The sequence below is a fragment of the Falco peregrinus genome, chromosome 3, assembly GCF_023634155.1.
Source record: "Falco peregrinus isolate bFalPer1 chromosome 3, bFalPer1.pri, whole genome shotgun sequence".
Lineage (NCBI taxonomy): Eukaryota > Metazoa > Chordata > Aves > Falconiformes > Falconidae > Falco > Falco peregrinus.
In genome coordinates this window covers 91,784,383-91,797,118 of record NC_073723.1, presented here as the reverse complement: position 1 = coordinate 91,797,118, position 12,736 = coordinate 91,784,383, and the positions used below count along the sequence as shown (strand labels likewise).

The 12,736-nt window shown below is 39.9% G+C and overlaps 1 protein-coding gene across 1 annotated transcript; it reads right to left on the bottom strand.

Moving 5' to 3' along the window:
- Positions 1–354: 354 nt before the first annotated feature.
- MYLK4 (myosin light chain kinase family member 4) lies at positions 355–12,459 on the bottom strand. The gene is made up of 10 exons (XM_027781785.2): positions 12,021–12,459; positions 11,176–11,195; positions 8,266–8,371; positions 7,343–7,436; positions 6,104–6,213; positions 4,832–4,973; positions 2,359–2,429; positions 1,485–1,613; positions 814–966; positions 355–460 (listed from the first exon to the last, which is right to left on the bottom strand). The coding sequence occupies exons 1-10, from the start codon at positions 12,380–12,382 to the stop codon at positions 355–357; spliced, it is 1,293 nt and encodes a 430-aa protein (XP_027637586.2). The 5' UTR covers positions 12,383–12,459.
- Between the last annotated feature and the right edge of the window lie 277 nt (positions 12,460–12,736).

The window sequence follows — 12,736 nt, the reverse complement described above, 5'->3', positions numbered from 1 at the left end:
TAGGGAACTTCAAGAGAGCCTGAAAGGGTTTTCAAAGCAAGAACCAGAATCATTCTCAGCTGAAAAAGTCTTTTCATATGGTAATTCAGTGCTCATTTTGCAAATAGTCTCATTTTGCTAAGAAAATGGATTCACTCAGCAACACACAGCAATTGCATGATGTTACATTTCTTCCCAGACGTGCAAGAACTGATTAGCAAGTATGAGCATGCAAATTACAACAGCTAAAAAAAAGCAGTAAGACACATGCGGCTCACAGTGGCAAGAGATGCAGCAGCAAGGAAGACTCAAAAACAGTTAAGAAAAAGGTCAAAGCAAATAGTGATGTGGCAACAGAAGAAGACAACAGCAGATCTACAATGCACAAGAATATTTAAATTTAGGGACCTGGAGTCTGCAGTGGAGCTTGTGGTCTGATAACCATGGGTGTTTTAAGGCAGCAGTTGCACTTATTCTCCAGCTAAAGGAAAACCAGAATGCTATTAAGTGTTTTTCCCAGAATCTTACAATTCAACAATTATCTCCTACAGGTCATGTGTTCTGCCATCATGCAATGCTGTCATTTCAGGACACTGCGCCAGATGGCAGCTAATCCATGAAGTAAGTTTTGCTTCACAGCAAAAATGTATTCAGATAACTCCAGAGCATTTTATGGACACAATGAACAGCATCTATGAAGTGGCATTATAATATTCTACGTGGACATAAAAAACTTAGATAATTCATGATAGTTTTGCAATGGAGCAGCACAAGTGACACAACTATGACATGATAGCATGGAACACACGTTTCAAAGATACAGGGATTATATACCATTTTTCCTTGATGAGAAGCTTTGAGATGAAATCTTTGGCCTGGTCAGAAACACCTCGAAATTCCTCATCTTCAAAATCCCAGCTACAGGACAGGATATTGTTGAGAGTCTCATTGTCATCATCACCCAAAAAAGGAGACAATCCACTGAGGCTAAAATAAAAAGAAGTATGTTCAATCGTCCTGTCTTTTCCCTTTCCTGTACATGATCTCCAATGTGCCACCTATGATCATTTAGTCACTCTTGGCTTATCTTGCAATATGTTACTGTCTAGGAAAGTCTCCAGACCATTCCCATTCTCTCTTCTACTTGCAGGTTTAAATAATCACCCTTCTTCCCTAACAGACCAAGCATTACTGTCTTTCATGGTAGGTTATATTTTCTAGACCTCTGACAACTCTTGCACATACCAACTGGGAACTTACCAAGCAGTCTATATTCCTCTGGAAGTGTGATGCTCACTCATGAGAGGTGTGCAATGAAACAAGGAAGAAAAAAATCATGGTGATTGGAAAAGAGGAGAGATTACTGAATGTGGAATTTGGAAAGAACCCTACATTTCATATTTTGGGTACAGATTTTGTCAATCTTCCACTATAACAACAAATCTGGATGACTGACAGAGTTCAACCTAGAAACAGCTTACAAAGCAGATACTGAAATTACTTACAGCATATAAGCGATGACTCCTACGCTCCACATGTCTGTAGGAAAGGAGACAAACTCATAATTCACAACTTCAGGAGCAAGAAATTCTGGAGTCCCAAAGTTAACTCGAAGTTTTTCCCTGGGTTTATATCTAGGAAATAAAAACATTAACAGAGGACATCAATTACAACCCTAATTAAAGTTGCATGATAAGTTGTCTAGCACTTAGAGGGATTTTAGAAGCATACAGGGAATTCAGTAGGAAAACAAGGACAGACAGAGGTACAAAGTAAAAATAAATATACTCATATATCGAATGAAAAATGTTTGCAAGCTTTATGTCATAGCTAAGGGCAAAACCCAACTGCTATACAAAGGAAGAAATTCAGATTTCAAGGGCTTCTCAGAGCAGCTGTTATTATCCTTTTGGGATTTCTCCATATCATAGGCATGGGATTTTTAACCAGTAAATCCTTCACTGAAGTTATGGTACCTAATTAAACTAGGAGGTGATAGAGCATGGGATATATGGTAACAGCCCTTGATGGTCTCTTACACTCTCTTTTGAAGATTCTTGTAATGTTGGAGACAAGACCAGACAAGAAGTACCACCCATTTTGTCCATTTTATCTGTTGCAAGATACTTATGTGCATGCTTAGTTAGAATCAGCCCTCTCTAAACCTTCTACCTGAAAAAACGTTTCAGAACAAATCTTTTTTACTCAGCTCCCAACATTCCTTATTAAAAGAGAACCCTGGTTAAAAGAGTCACATTAAATCTGTCCTAAGAACAGTAGGAGACCATTAGGTATCAAATAGGACACTGAAGAGACATAATACTCTTTTTTTCACTGTTTCCCAATTCATTTACTATTAGCAAGAACACATGCATGTACCTTCTCGCCAATCCAAAATCAATAATTTTTATTTGATTTGCTGCTCGGTTCACACACAGGATATTCTCAGGCTGCCAAGAGAAATAAAAAAAACACTTCAGTGAGAAACAAGTATGAAAACTGGGCTTTTACCAAACTGTAGGGAGAAAAACGCTAAAAACACAGCAAACATCTCATAAGCACCTTTTGCTTTACTCCTTGTTCAGATTTCTCTGCACGGGTACACCCCCTGCTATCGCACAGCAGCTGGGGTCATGTGTTTTGTGCCTTGCAACTGCTTTTTCTTCTCCTTGACTTTTCAATTTGACGTAAGGCAGCAGTTTAGATAAAGAACTCATTAAGGAGAGGGGGACAGAGAATGCAGGCTTCTAAAATGGGGTTTCAGGATGCTGGCACTGTGATTTTACAGACCTTAATAAGCTGACCCAGATTTTTTTATTAAAAGAAAAACAAAACAACAACAACAACAAAAAAAACCAAAACAAAAAAACCAAACCTACTTTGTTGGGCTTTGAAGTTTATCCTACAGCTTTAAGTTTCTGAGTTCATTAATGTTCTGGCAGTAACTGATTGAACAGTGATATATTAAGCTAATCACATCAACTTCATGCTTTTCTCAGATATTTTAGCAAAAGGTAGGATTCACAGGTTAAATCCTTCTGGATTTTCATAGGGCCAAATGCTGTTCTTCACTTCCCTGGCAGGAATCCATTAACCTCCTAGAATTACTCATATTCATACAGAAGGGACTGAGAACAGAATTTGGCCAATTGTCTTTGAAATGTAAATACCTAAAATACAGTCTCATATTCACTGCCAGCAGTTTTATAGCTACTCCGTCTTGTTGCTCATTGAGTCCTCTTTGAAACAAAACAGCCCTCAACACTTAAAACATTAGCTAACCTTTGTCACCATTACTAATTCATTTTACATGTAGGACTTTAAACACCATATGTCCATAGTTTCTGAGGTCCTGGATTATTATGGTCAACATGATTTTCTTTCAGTTTCAAGCTTTCTTCCTGAAACTCATTTGTTACTGACAGCAATCTATGAACAAGCAAAACAGGAGGGAGAAGGCATAGCTGGCAAGCACATGAAAAGAGCTATTTGGGAAGAATTTCTTGGATTGTATATGTATCTTTTTGTCAGCAGTTTGACTTATTAAAACTGTGCCATCTCCAAGAACATAATTAATGTGTTCCAAAGAACCGTGTGAACTTCTGCTTGACAGGTTTCTAGGTAACTGGATGTTTTATAAAGAGAAAAGTGAGTCTGGTCATTGATTAGTGACTGAAGCAGGTCCTAACAAGCATCTGCTCATTTGCTTAACCACTGCAATAACGTATACGCTAACAACATTAAAGATGTATTATATTAACTCAGTTATTACAAGCCAAAAAAAGCAGCCGTAATAAAAATCTCACCAAAGAGAAAACCATCTTGCATACTTTTTGTTTCTTTTTGCCTTGTTGCAAAGCTCAGGGATCACTAGGAAGCTTTATAGCCAGTCATAAATCTAAAGACATCATCCTATTTTATTTGGGCACTAAACAGTGGTAAGAAATAAGTCTCTTATTTGATAAAATTTGGGTTAAGAGAGAAAGAGCCAACTCACATGTACAGTCTAATAAAAATACCTTTACAACAAATGTTTTCTAAGGGGTGACAGTTAACCATTAGCAGTCAGCCAGAGTAGGTATGTGAAATTGGTGGATTTGTTTTTAAAAAGAAGTGAAGGGACTTTTTGTGTATATAGTTGAACAGTTCAGATAACTAACAAGCACATGGTACAAAATCTGCTACCCTTCTCTGAGCTTTCAGTCACACTAATTGCCTAACCTGACACAGACATATTGTATCTGTTACATTAGCCACTGATCATTTTTATTCCTTTCATTTTAGAAAGTACATTTTAATGTATTTTCCCTTAAGCTGGCTATCTATTGAAGCCTTGTCACGACTACGACAGTGTAGCATATGCCTCAAAAAGATGTGCAGGGTTTCCACTGATACTGAATGACCCTTGAATTTAGTTCTACTCACTCATGCCTTGGTTTCTGCATGGTAAAAAATGGGGATAATTGCTACTCCACGGCTGATGTGTAAAATGGAGATCTTGTGCCATTGAGTTAAATAATATTTGCACAGTATCTTGAGATCCAAATATCAAAATTGAAAATAGGAAGGTACTTGTAGCCAGCTGCTGGCTTTCTGTAAAATCAGTCTGTGGAAAATTCAAGTGCTGTGGGGCTTGATGACATATGCCCACAATTCTCATCTAATTTACTTACTCCTGTAGTAATTTAACTGATCTCATTGTGGTTAAATTAAATACACATTGATCTGAGGAAAGCAGAATAATGCCCTTTGTTGTTTCTGACATGGGAATCTCTTAAACTGTATGGCCTACCATTAAGAATAAGAATTTCCACAGCTGTCATTGCACAAAACATACATCTCAGTTCTCTACCTTGAGATCCAAATGAAGAATGTACATTTGGTGCATGTACTGAATTCCCTCGCAGATCTGTTTTATGAACAAGATAGTATCCATCTCTGTCAAATTGCAGTTTTCATCAATAATTCGGTCAAATAACTCTCCTCCTTCCACACTGATGAAAGAAAGACAATAAAGTGGTGACTAAGTCCAAATCCAATCCCATGCAGTTAGAGTAATACAGAATTTATGCTATTGACTATTTTAATCATTCACAGTCAAGTTCAGTAAGGTGGGTCTACAGTATGAGCTTGTAGTCTGATCCGAACTTCCCAAGAACTGGGTTCTGATGCATACTGGCCTGAATTTCTACCAGGTCTGACAGTCCAGTCTCTCATCCACTGATAAATATGAAAGTCTTGAAATTTGAACCTTATGCTGTCTTAAGTCATCATTTTGTACCAATGAAATTAATTAATTCACATGGAAAACCAAGACAACATGATGGAGAATCTGTATTTAAATCTGCAGTCTACTCCCTCAGAGTTTAAGAGGGACAGGACCCAAAATTTCAATTTGAAACTATCTAAAGTCAACAAAAATGATTTAACTTCTCACATTTCAGAATGCCTCCAGCTCACCCATTCATAGCTACACAGACATTTCCCTTTTGTGATATGCTAATCACGTAGACCAAATTTAGAGGAGTATCTGAGAATGTCCAAAATAGCCAGACTCATGTAACTTTGAACCTTCTGCCATGCCTCTCAATGTTCAAGTTATACCCTTTTTGGTTTCCTTAAGACAACATCTGCTTAACTTGACTTTAAGGCAGCTATTTTGTGCCTAATTAACCTGATAACACAGCATAAAAAACAGGTTTATACATTCAGGCACCCAGTATAATGATTAGGCACAACACCTATAGCTGGCTCCTCTTCAGTGTAAGATGTCTTCTCATTTGCCTCACAGAACAGAGGATATTCTGAGAGGTCTGTTTCTTAGCTGATACAAATCAGAATTTGAAATTAGAGAGCTGATATATAATACAGCTCTAGCCTCAAATGAAGCTGTGGCTTTACAGCACCAGGAAAGTGGTACATCACTGGAAAAAATGCATAAATGGCTGGATGGGAAAACTTTTCCCTTAAATTCCATTTCTTTTGTTGTTCCTGAGAACATCTTTACATGTTCTTTCCACCGGTAAGAAGCTCTATTTATAATTTCAGGGGAAAGTAAGAAGGAAATGGACAATTCTAGCAAAAGTGGTAAAGACAGAAAGGGAAAGAAAAAAAAAACACTCACTATTCCATGACTAGTACAATGTCATTTTTAGATTCAAAGGCATCATATAGCTGGATGAGATTGACGTGATTCAGCTGGTTCATGACATTGATTTCATTCTTTACTTCATCCTGTAAAAAGTCATGAGTATTGTTTCAGAAGATTTTTCTCTAAGAAAGCTACATGAAACAGGACATAGTTTGAACCAGACATCTACATTATCTTCATGTTTTCACTTGTGTCAACCAAACACAGGGTTTTCCTTTGCTGCTGCAGTGGTGGATTTCAAGGCTATAGGAGCTACTAGACTGAACTCGGAGCTCGGGTGGGGGACAGCTTCAGTAATAAGCTATCTGGGGCAAAAAGGAAGGCGAGAGCTCACAAGGACAAGTGGTGGGTTCACAGGGATGTAAAGAAAAGAGTGAAGCAGAACAGGACTTGGTTCGACCAGCTGTAGTTGTACCAAATTAAGCTGTGTAAGAAAAGTCCAGGACAGTCCTCAAAACCTCCCTTTGCAGCCAGGGGAGAGAGACTGGTACTTCCATTCAGCCCAGCTATTTCAGATGTGCAGTTTAGGATGGGCTGAATCATTCTCTGGTGATGCCATTGAATTCTGATTTCTCCATTGAATACAAGGGGATTCTTGGTGATCAGCCTGGCTGCAGCTGTATTTTAGTAACCCCAGTTAGCTGAGACAAATTCCACCCTTGAATGCCATTAATGACACCGCTGTCACACAAAGGGTGCTATGCATGTCTTTCCTGTGGAAGCAATTCCCAGATGGCCATGAGATTTGCAAAACAGGCCAGACTAATTCCTCTCATCTGTATTTGTGTTAATGTCAGAAGCCCAGATCATGCCTGTTATCAGAATGTGACATCAAGTCATTTCAACAAAGGCTACAGTGTGCTTGGGAATATGCTGTGTCACAGACCTGACAAAAGCTTTTACCACTAAAGCAAACACCAACAGAATTAACAGCAGAAAGCAAAAAAGGAAAGCCAAATAAACATGAAGAGCAGAAAAGAAAATTGGAAAAATTAAGATTTAAAAAAACTAACAGAGGAAACCCCAAAAGAGGACCTTGATGAGTTACTAGAAGTTCTAGAGGACAAGGGAAATAGAACTAGAGCCAATGGTAATCCAGCAAGTCCTATGAGCATGGTGGCTTGTGAGCCACTTGGCCAAGGTCTGTTGTGTAGCTGAAGAACACGGTGGAATCCACTGGGGAACAAAAGACTAATATCATGCTCTACCAACCTTCTGTTTAGGACCTTTTGCTTTTATAATTTTGGCTGCTAGTTTGAGACCTGTTGCCTTCTCTTCACATTTGTGCACTTGACCAAATCGCCCTCTAGAAGAAAAAAGGAGAAAAAATGTTATCAACCAATGGTACTAGTGTAAGCCCTGAATTATAAACAACAGACATTATCTTCTCCCTGCTGGGTTCCATTTCAGTTGCTCTATTGCTGCCGTTTTGTTGTGTAGAATAGACTTGCTGCTCCTCATTTAGGTACACCAAAATCACACGCTGCTCTACTTGATATTATCCCACTTGAATGATTCACTACACTCACCTCGCAACATGCAATGACTAATCCCAGGGAAGTCGACAAACCGTAAGGATAACAACTCACTCACATGCACAATCTTCCCCTCTCCATCTCATCATTCTTCTCCAAGAGAGGGTTGTGTTTTCATGATGAAACAAACCCATAACCAAGACCATGCTGCCATCAAAAATGACAATATCACTCTCTCCTAAACAGTGTCAGCATGAGAGATCAAGTAACCTCATGATCTATCTAAACACATGCATGTGTTTTCAGAGGTCGGACCCACTGAGAGAAAGAAGGCTACAACATGTTGCTACATCTGCTGGCTGCGATGTGAGGTAAAGTATTACAGCATCCTAGGAGCCACGTCATAAAACCTGAGGGCAGCTGGCTGACCTAGAACAATACCAACTACAAGCCAAGTCTGCTGGTGCCAAAGCTGAAGTCAAAGTTCACTCACACAGTAAAATCAGCCTCCTGTTTTCAGCCCTCTCTAAAGCACTGTTAGAGCTTAAGACTTTCATGACTTCAGCTCTAGTGAGGTACGTTGCTTCCATTCACCTCCCAGGGTGCTTGGCTGTAAATTTGTGCCTTGCTTTCCATGTTGACTGGTTTCACCTGACTTACCCTCCCAGGATTTCATTCTCGCTGACATTATAATAACTGCTGATCCCCACCCTTTTGGCTGAGACAATCCGGTGATCAAACGGTGCTGGTGGAGTAGGACTACCATCTATAAAAGACAAAACAGACAGCATATGAGTGGTCACATGCAGCGCTTGTCTATCTTATGTTTTAGTCCCTCTTTTCCCCAGATAAGCTCATTTAAGAACTGAATACACCTACTGTTAAGTTCTATAGACAGGTCTTTCTCTGTTATTTAAGAAGAGTTTTATTCCAGGAGCTCTGGCTCAGAAAACAGGGTGTTGTTGGGGAGCTCCACTACTAAGACAAGGGTTTCTTTATTAAGTTAGCATTTCCACCCAACAGTAGCAAGAGGCAAAGTGAATACCACTAGACTAAACCAATATAACTTCATGCCCACAAAGGGCCTCAGCAATTTGTTTCAAAGGAATTCAGCTTTTTCTCCACCTCCCACCCCACCCCACCCCTGGACTATTAATAGATGAGTATGTACTGTAACTCTCCTGTGGGGTAGGAAGAGAGGCTGAGCTTTCCTCTAGGCCCAGCTAAAAGAGGTTATTTCCCACCTTTTGCAGTTCATAGTGAAGAATCCCCTTCTCTACCGATTGACACAATGTGTCATTCCCTACAGTGTGGCCATCGCTTTTAAAGATCACATTTAGAGCTTGTGCACATGAGGGAGTTCCACCCTGGCCAGTAGCACCTGTGACTTCCAGTACGGCTTAGGACCTAGTGTGGTAGGATATATGGTAACTGTCATGTGCTGCTCTAGAAAATTTCCGTCCTTAAAAAAAGGATAGCAGATAAAAGGTAAAGAGGGGCACAGAGAAGAGATGGGTTTCCAGCATCCCACTGCAGCGGCTATGGAGCTTCAGCACAAATGCAGGTCTCTGGTATTACAGTCTGGACCTCCACATGCTGGACCATTCTGCCATCATGATGTCAAAATCCCTGCTGGAGACCAGCCCTGCGTGCCTAATTTCTCTTTGGATTTTTCTGCAGGGTGTTGAGACTTCAATTTCATACCCACATTGTTTTTCATTTGATTGATATTCCTGAGAGTGACCTTTGGCTGACCAAGGTGAGAAATACTTCTTCAACTGGTTAGGAGGGCTAGAGCCCCAGCATTTCAACATGAGCTCTCTGGTTTGGAATGCCGGCTCCCTTTCGTGTGATGCTTGTTGAACAATTTTAAAACCATTCATTACTCAAGTGAAAATGATTAAAAACATAAACAACAAAAAAAAAAAAAAACATGACAGCATGTAGCTGGCAGTAATACTTTGGTCATTAATGTAGCAGTAGATTGTCCTTATTCACAGTGAATGTCCATTTTTCCAGGACACCAGCTGTGCACCTAGATATTTTTTTTGACAGTGTTAATAACTTACATGGTCAGGAAGTTAGTTCATGGTCAAGGAATTGTGAAAAGCTGGGGCTTCTGGAAGTTTGCCACCTACTTGGGATTCTGCAGTGTCTGAATTGCACGCCCTTAAGTATGGGCCTTTGCTTGTTACCAAGACCCACAAAATGCCAAGAAAACCTCTATCCTAAAGGCAGAATTTGACTCTTAACAACTTAAAGTCCAAGGCTCCCCAGCATGTAAGTGACAGAAGAAAATGTCATTCTGAAAGCTCAGCTCCCAAATGCTACCAAACTTTGGCCAAGGAAGAGTTCTTTTGAAGAGACCAGAGTGCCACTTTAAAACTATGCCCAAGGTTTAGCCTTCAAGATTTTCCCAGTGACAGACCCTCTTTTTTCTTTTCATGCACACCAGAGGGGATTTCTCCCTATTCTAGAACACCATCCCATAACAGATCAAAGAAGCTCCAAGAAAGACAGTCTATCCTTAATGTCATCCCCAACAATCTGCCAGAGCTCAGGGCAGGTTACAGAGTTTAACGTTTTGGTAGGCTATCTCCTGTTTCCTGCTACAAAAGACTAGCACAAACATCTAATAACTGTTTCACTTTCTCACTCCTCCCCCATCCCCAAAGCAAATAAATTTATTCTGAATCCTATGCATGCACATGCACACACATACATCTTGAAATCCTTCAGGCCATCCTCTCCATGTGGCATCACTTCATATACAGGGATAGGCACTGAAATTCTCAAGCTGGAGCTCTAATATTAGAAATGAGCACTCATGAACACTGCTCCAGAGTTCAGTGCATGAGTACCATTTATCAGGCTGCTCAACATCATCAGTCAGGCTTCCACACAAAAACGGGCATTTATTTTATAGGCTGCAGTCGTTCTCAATTCACATCGCAATGGTGTGAATATGAGCAAGCTGGTTTTGCAGGCTACATCCAAAGCACTGCAAATTCTGTGTTAACACGTGTTCTCAGCACTTCCATAGATCAACCAATTTTGCCACACATGGTATAATTTCTCCCACTACTCTGTACTTGGGAGTTTTAGCTCTGTTGTTAAAAGAAGAGGGAAAGAGGACAGTATTAGTGGAGTAGCTGTGGCAGAAGCAAATTAGTTGTGTCTAATTTCTGCCAGGGCAGAAGCCTCTAAGATGGAAGCAAACAGAACCGTGTTGTTTCCCAGCAGCTTAGGATGTGGCCCATGAACAACTGCTTCCCATCAGAGCTACCATGCACACCTTTTTCCCCTACTAATTACAATCATGAAATCATTTTCTTCTACAGATGTCTCTGATTGTCACTGTAATACCAGTGGAATCAAATGCTTTGCCTTTAGGAATACTTCCTGTAGGAGCTTTTTTTAGTTTTACGTATGTCATCAACACTTTCTGCATCTACCCTTTCTTTTTGTTGTCATCTTTCATTAGGCCTTCATCATTCACTCGAGGCTTACTGCTACCACTATGCTCAAATTGGCAGGTCTGCTCAGTAATTGAGCTATAATGTCCTGTACCTTTTTCGCAGCCTTTACACCTGCAAGGACAAAATATGGCATTAGAGCAGGGTACACTTAAAGCAGAGCAAATTTAGAAACATAGGTGAAAAATGCCTACACAATTATTGCATTCAAATAGCATTAGGTTATTTTGCTTCATGGTGTAAAATAAACTGTTCTAACATTCATCTTGAGAAATAAAAATGACCTCTGAGTTAATCATGACAGCAAAATGTTTCTCCGTTACTGAAATCCTCTCCTGAGTTCTTCTGATTTAACATTTGACCATCAATCTCACCTTTAAAGCACAGGGAAAGCAGTGGGATTTCAGTCTGTTCATATAGGTTCCTGAGAGCTTAGACTGGTTTATCCCTGAAGGGCCATATATCAGTGCAGCAAAGAAAGAATTACAGTAAAAAAAAAATATCTGTTTAATTGCCTCAGCAAAGTTTCACAGTTATATATTATCACTTACGTTACTACATTTTGCAGTAACTTAATTCCCAGTTGGTATATGGCCTAATCCAACCTTACTTTGCTCATAGGTTATGTGAAGCTGCAGTATATAAGCATAACAATGCAAGAATTCTCCTCAAAGATGAATAGCCTAATATAATTCCCATGTTCCTAAGCTATTTCCAAGCAAATAACCTACACTGCTAGGACCATATCTGGTAGATTGTCTGCCTGTCTTTTTTAAGGGTATAATTTCAGCTTAGAGCTCAGATGAGAGAGACAAACTCATTTTACACTTTTGTATTGGGCTGAATTTTCACCAGTATTTATATTAACCAGCCACTTTGACTTGGAACTTGAACTACACATGTGTCTTAAGAATGTGCAGCCTGAGCTTCCGACCTTACCTTCCGTCTGGTGCCTCTTGATCATGGCTTTGTCCTGCCTCATCTTCATTTTGGGAAGGAGCTGGTGGTTCCTCAACTTTTTCACTCCTACCAGCATTTCCTTCCCTTTCATTCTCCTGCTCCTCTTGTCTTTCATTTCCAGACACCCAATGTTCCTCCTTCCTCTCCCCGTCTGTTAGGGACTCACTCTCTATCTCCTGCCCAGTTACCCTCTGACAAGCGTTATCACCAGCATCATCTTGCTGCTTTACTGTAGTGAAGGATTTCTGAACAGAGCTTCTCCTGTACTTGTAACAGCTTTTGAAAGCCAAACTTTCTTCTTTCTCCACTGGCCCTTCAGTATGAAATTTGGGTAGATCCATTTCAAGCAGAACAGAACTTTCATTCTTGGCATTTTCCTTGTTCAGCTTATCAACTTCTTCCTGAGAGCAGGACTGGCTCTTCTGGATGGCTCCCTCTGTAAGCGGACAAATTACCAATGCATCTGTCAGTAATTCTCTGATAGTCAGTAACAATATTAAAGTAGGGTTGTGCACTTAGCATAACTTCTGTTATACTTTGAACTAAGCATTTTCTTTCCTCTCCTACTTTCAAGGTCGGTGTAGATGTCTCCTAAGCAAGAGCAGACTACTCCTTTAAAACAGGGATGCCATGGGGCAGAAACTCTTCCCTTCGTACAGAGCACTGGAAAACATTTTTCTCACTCAAATGTATTG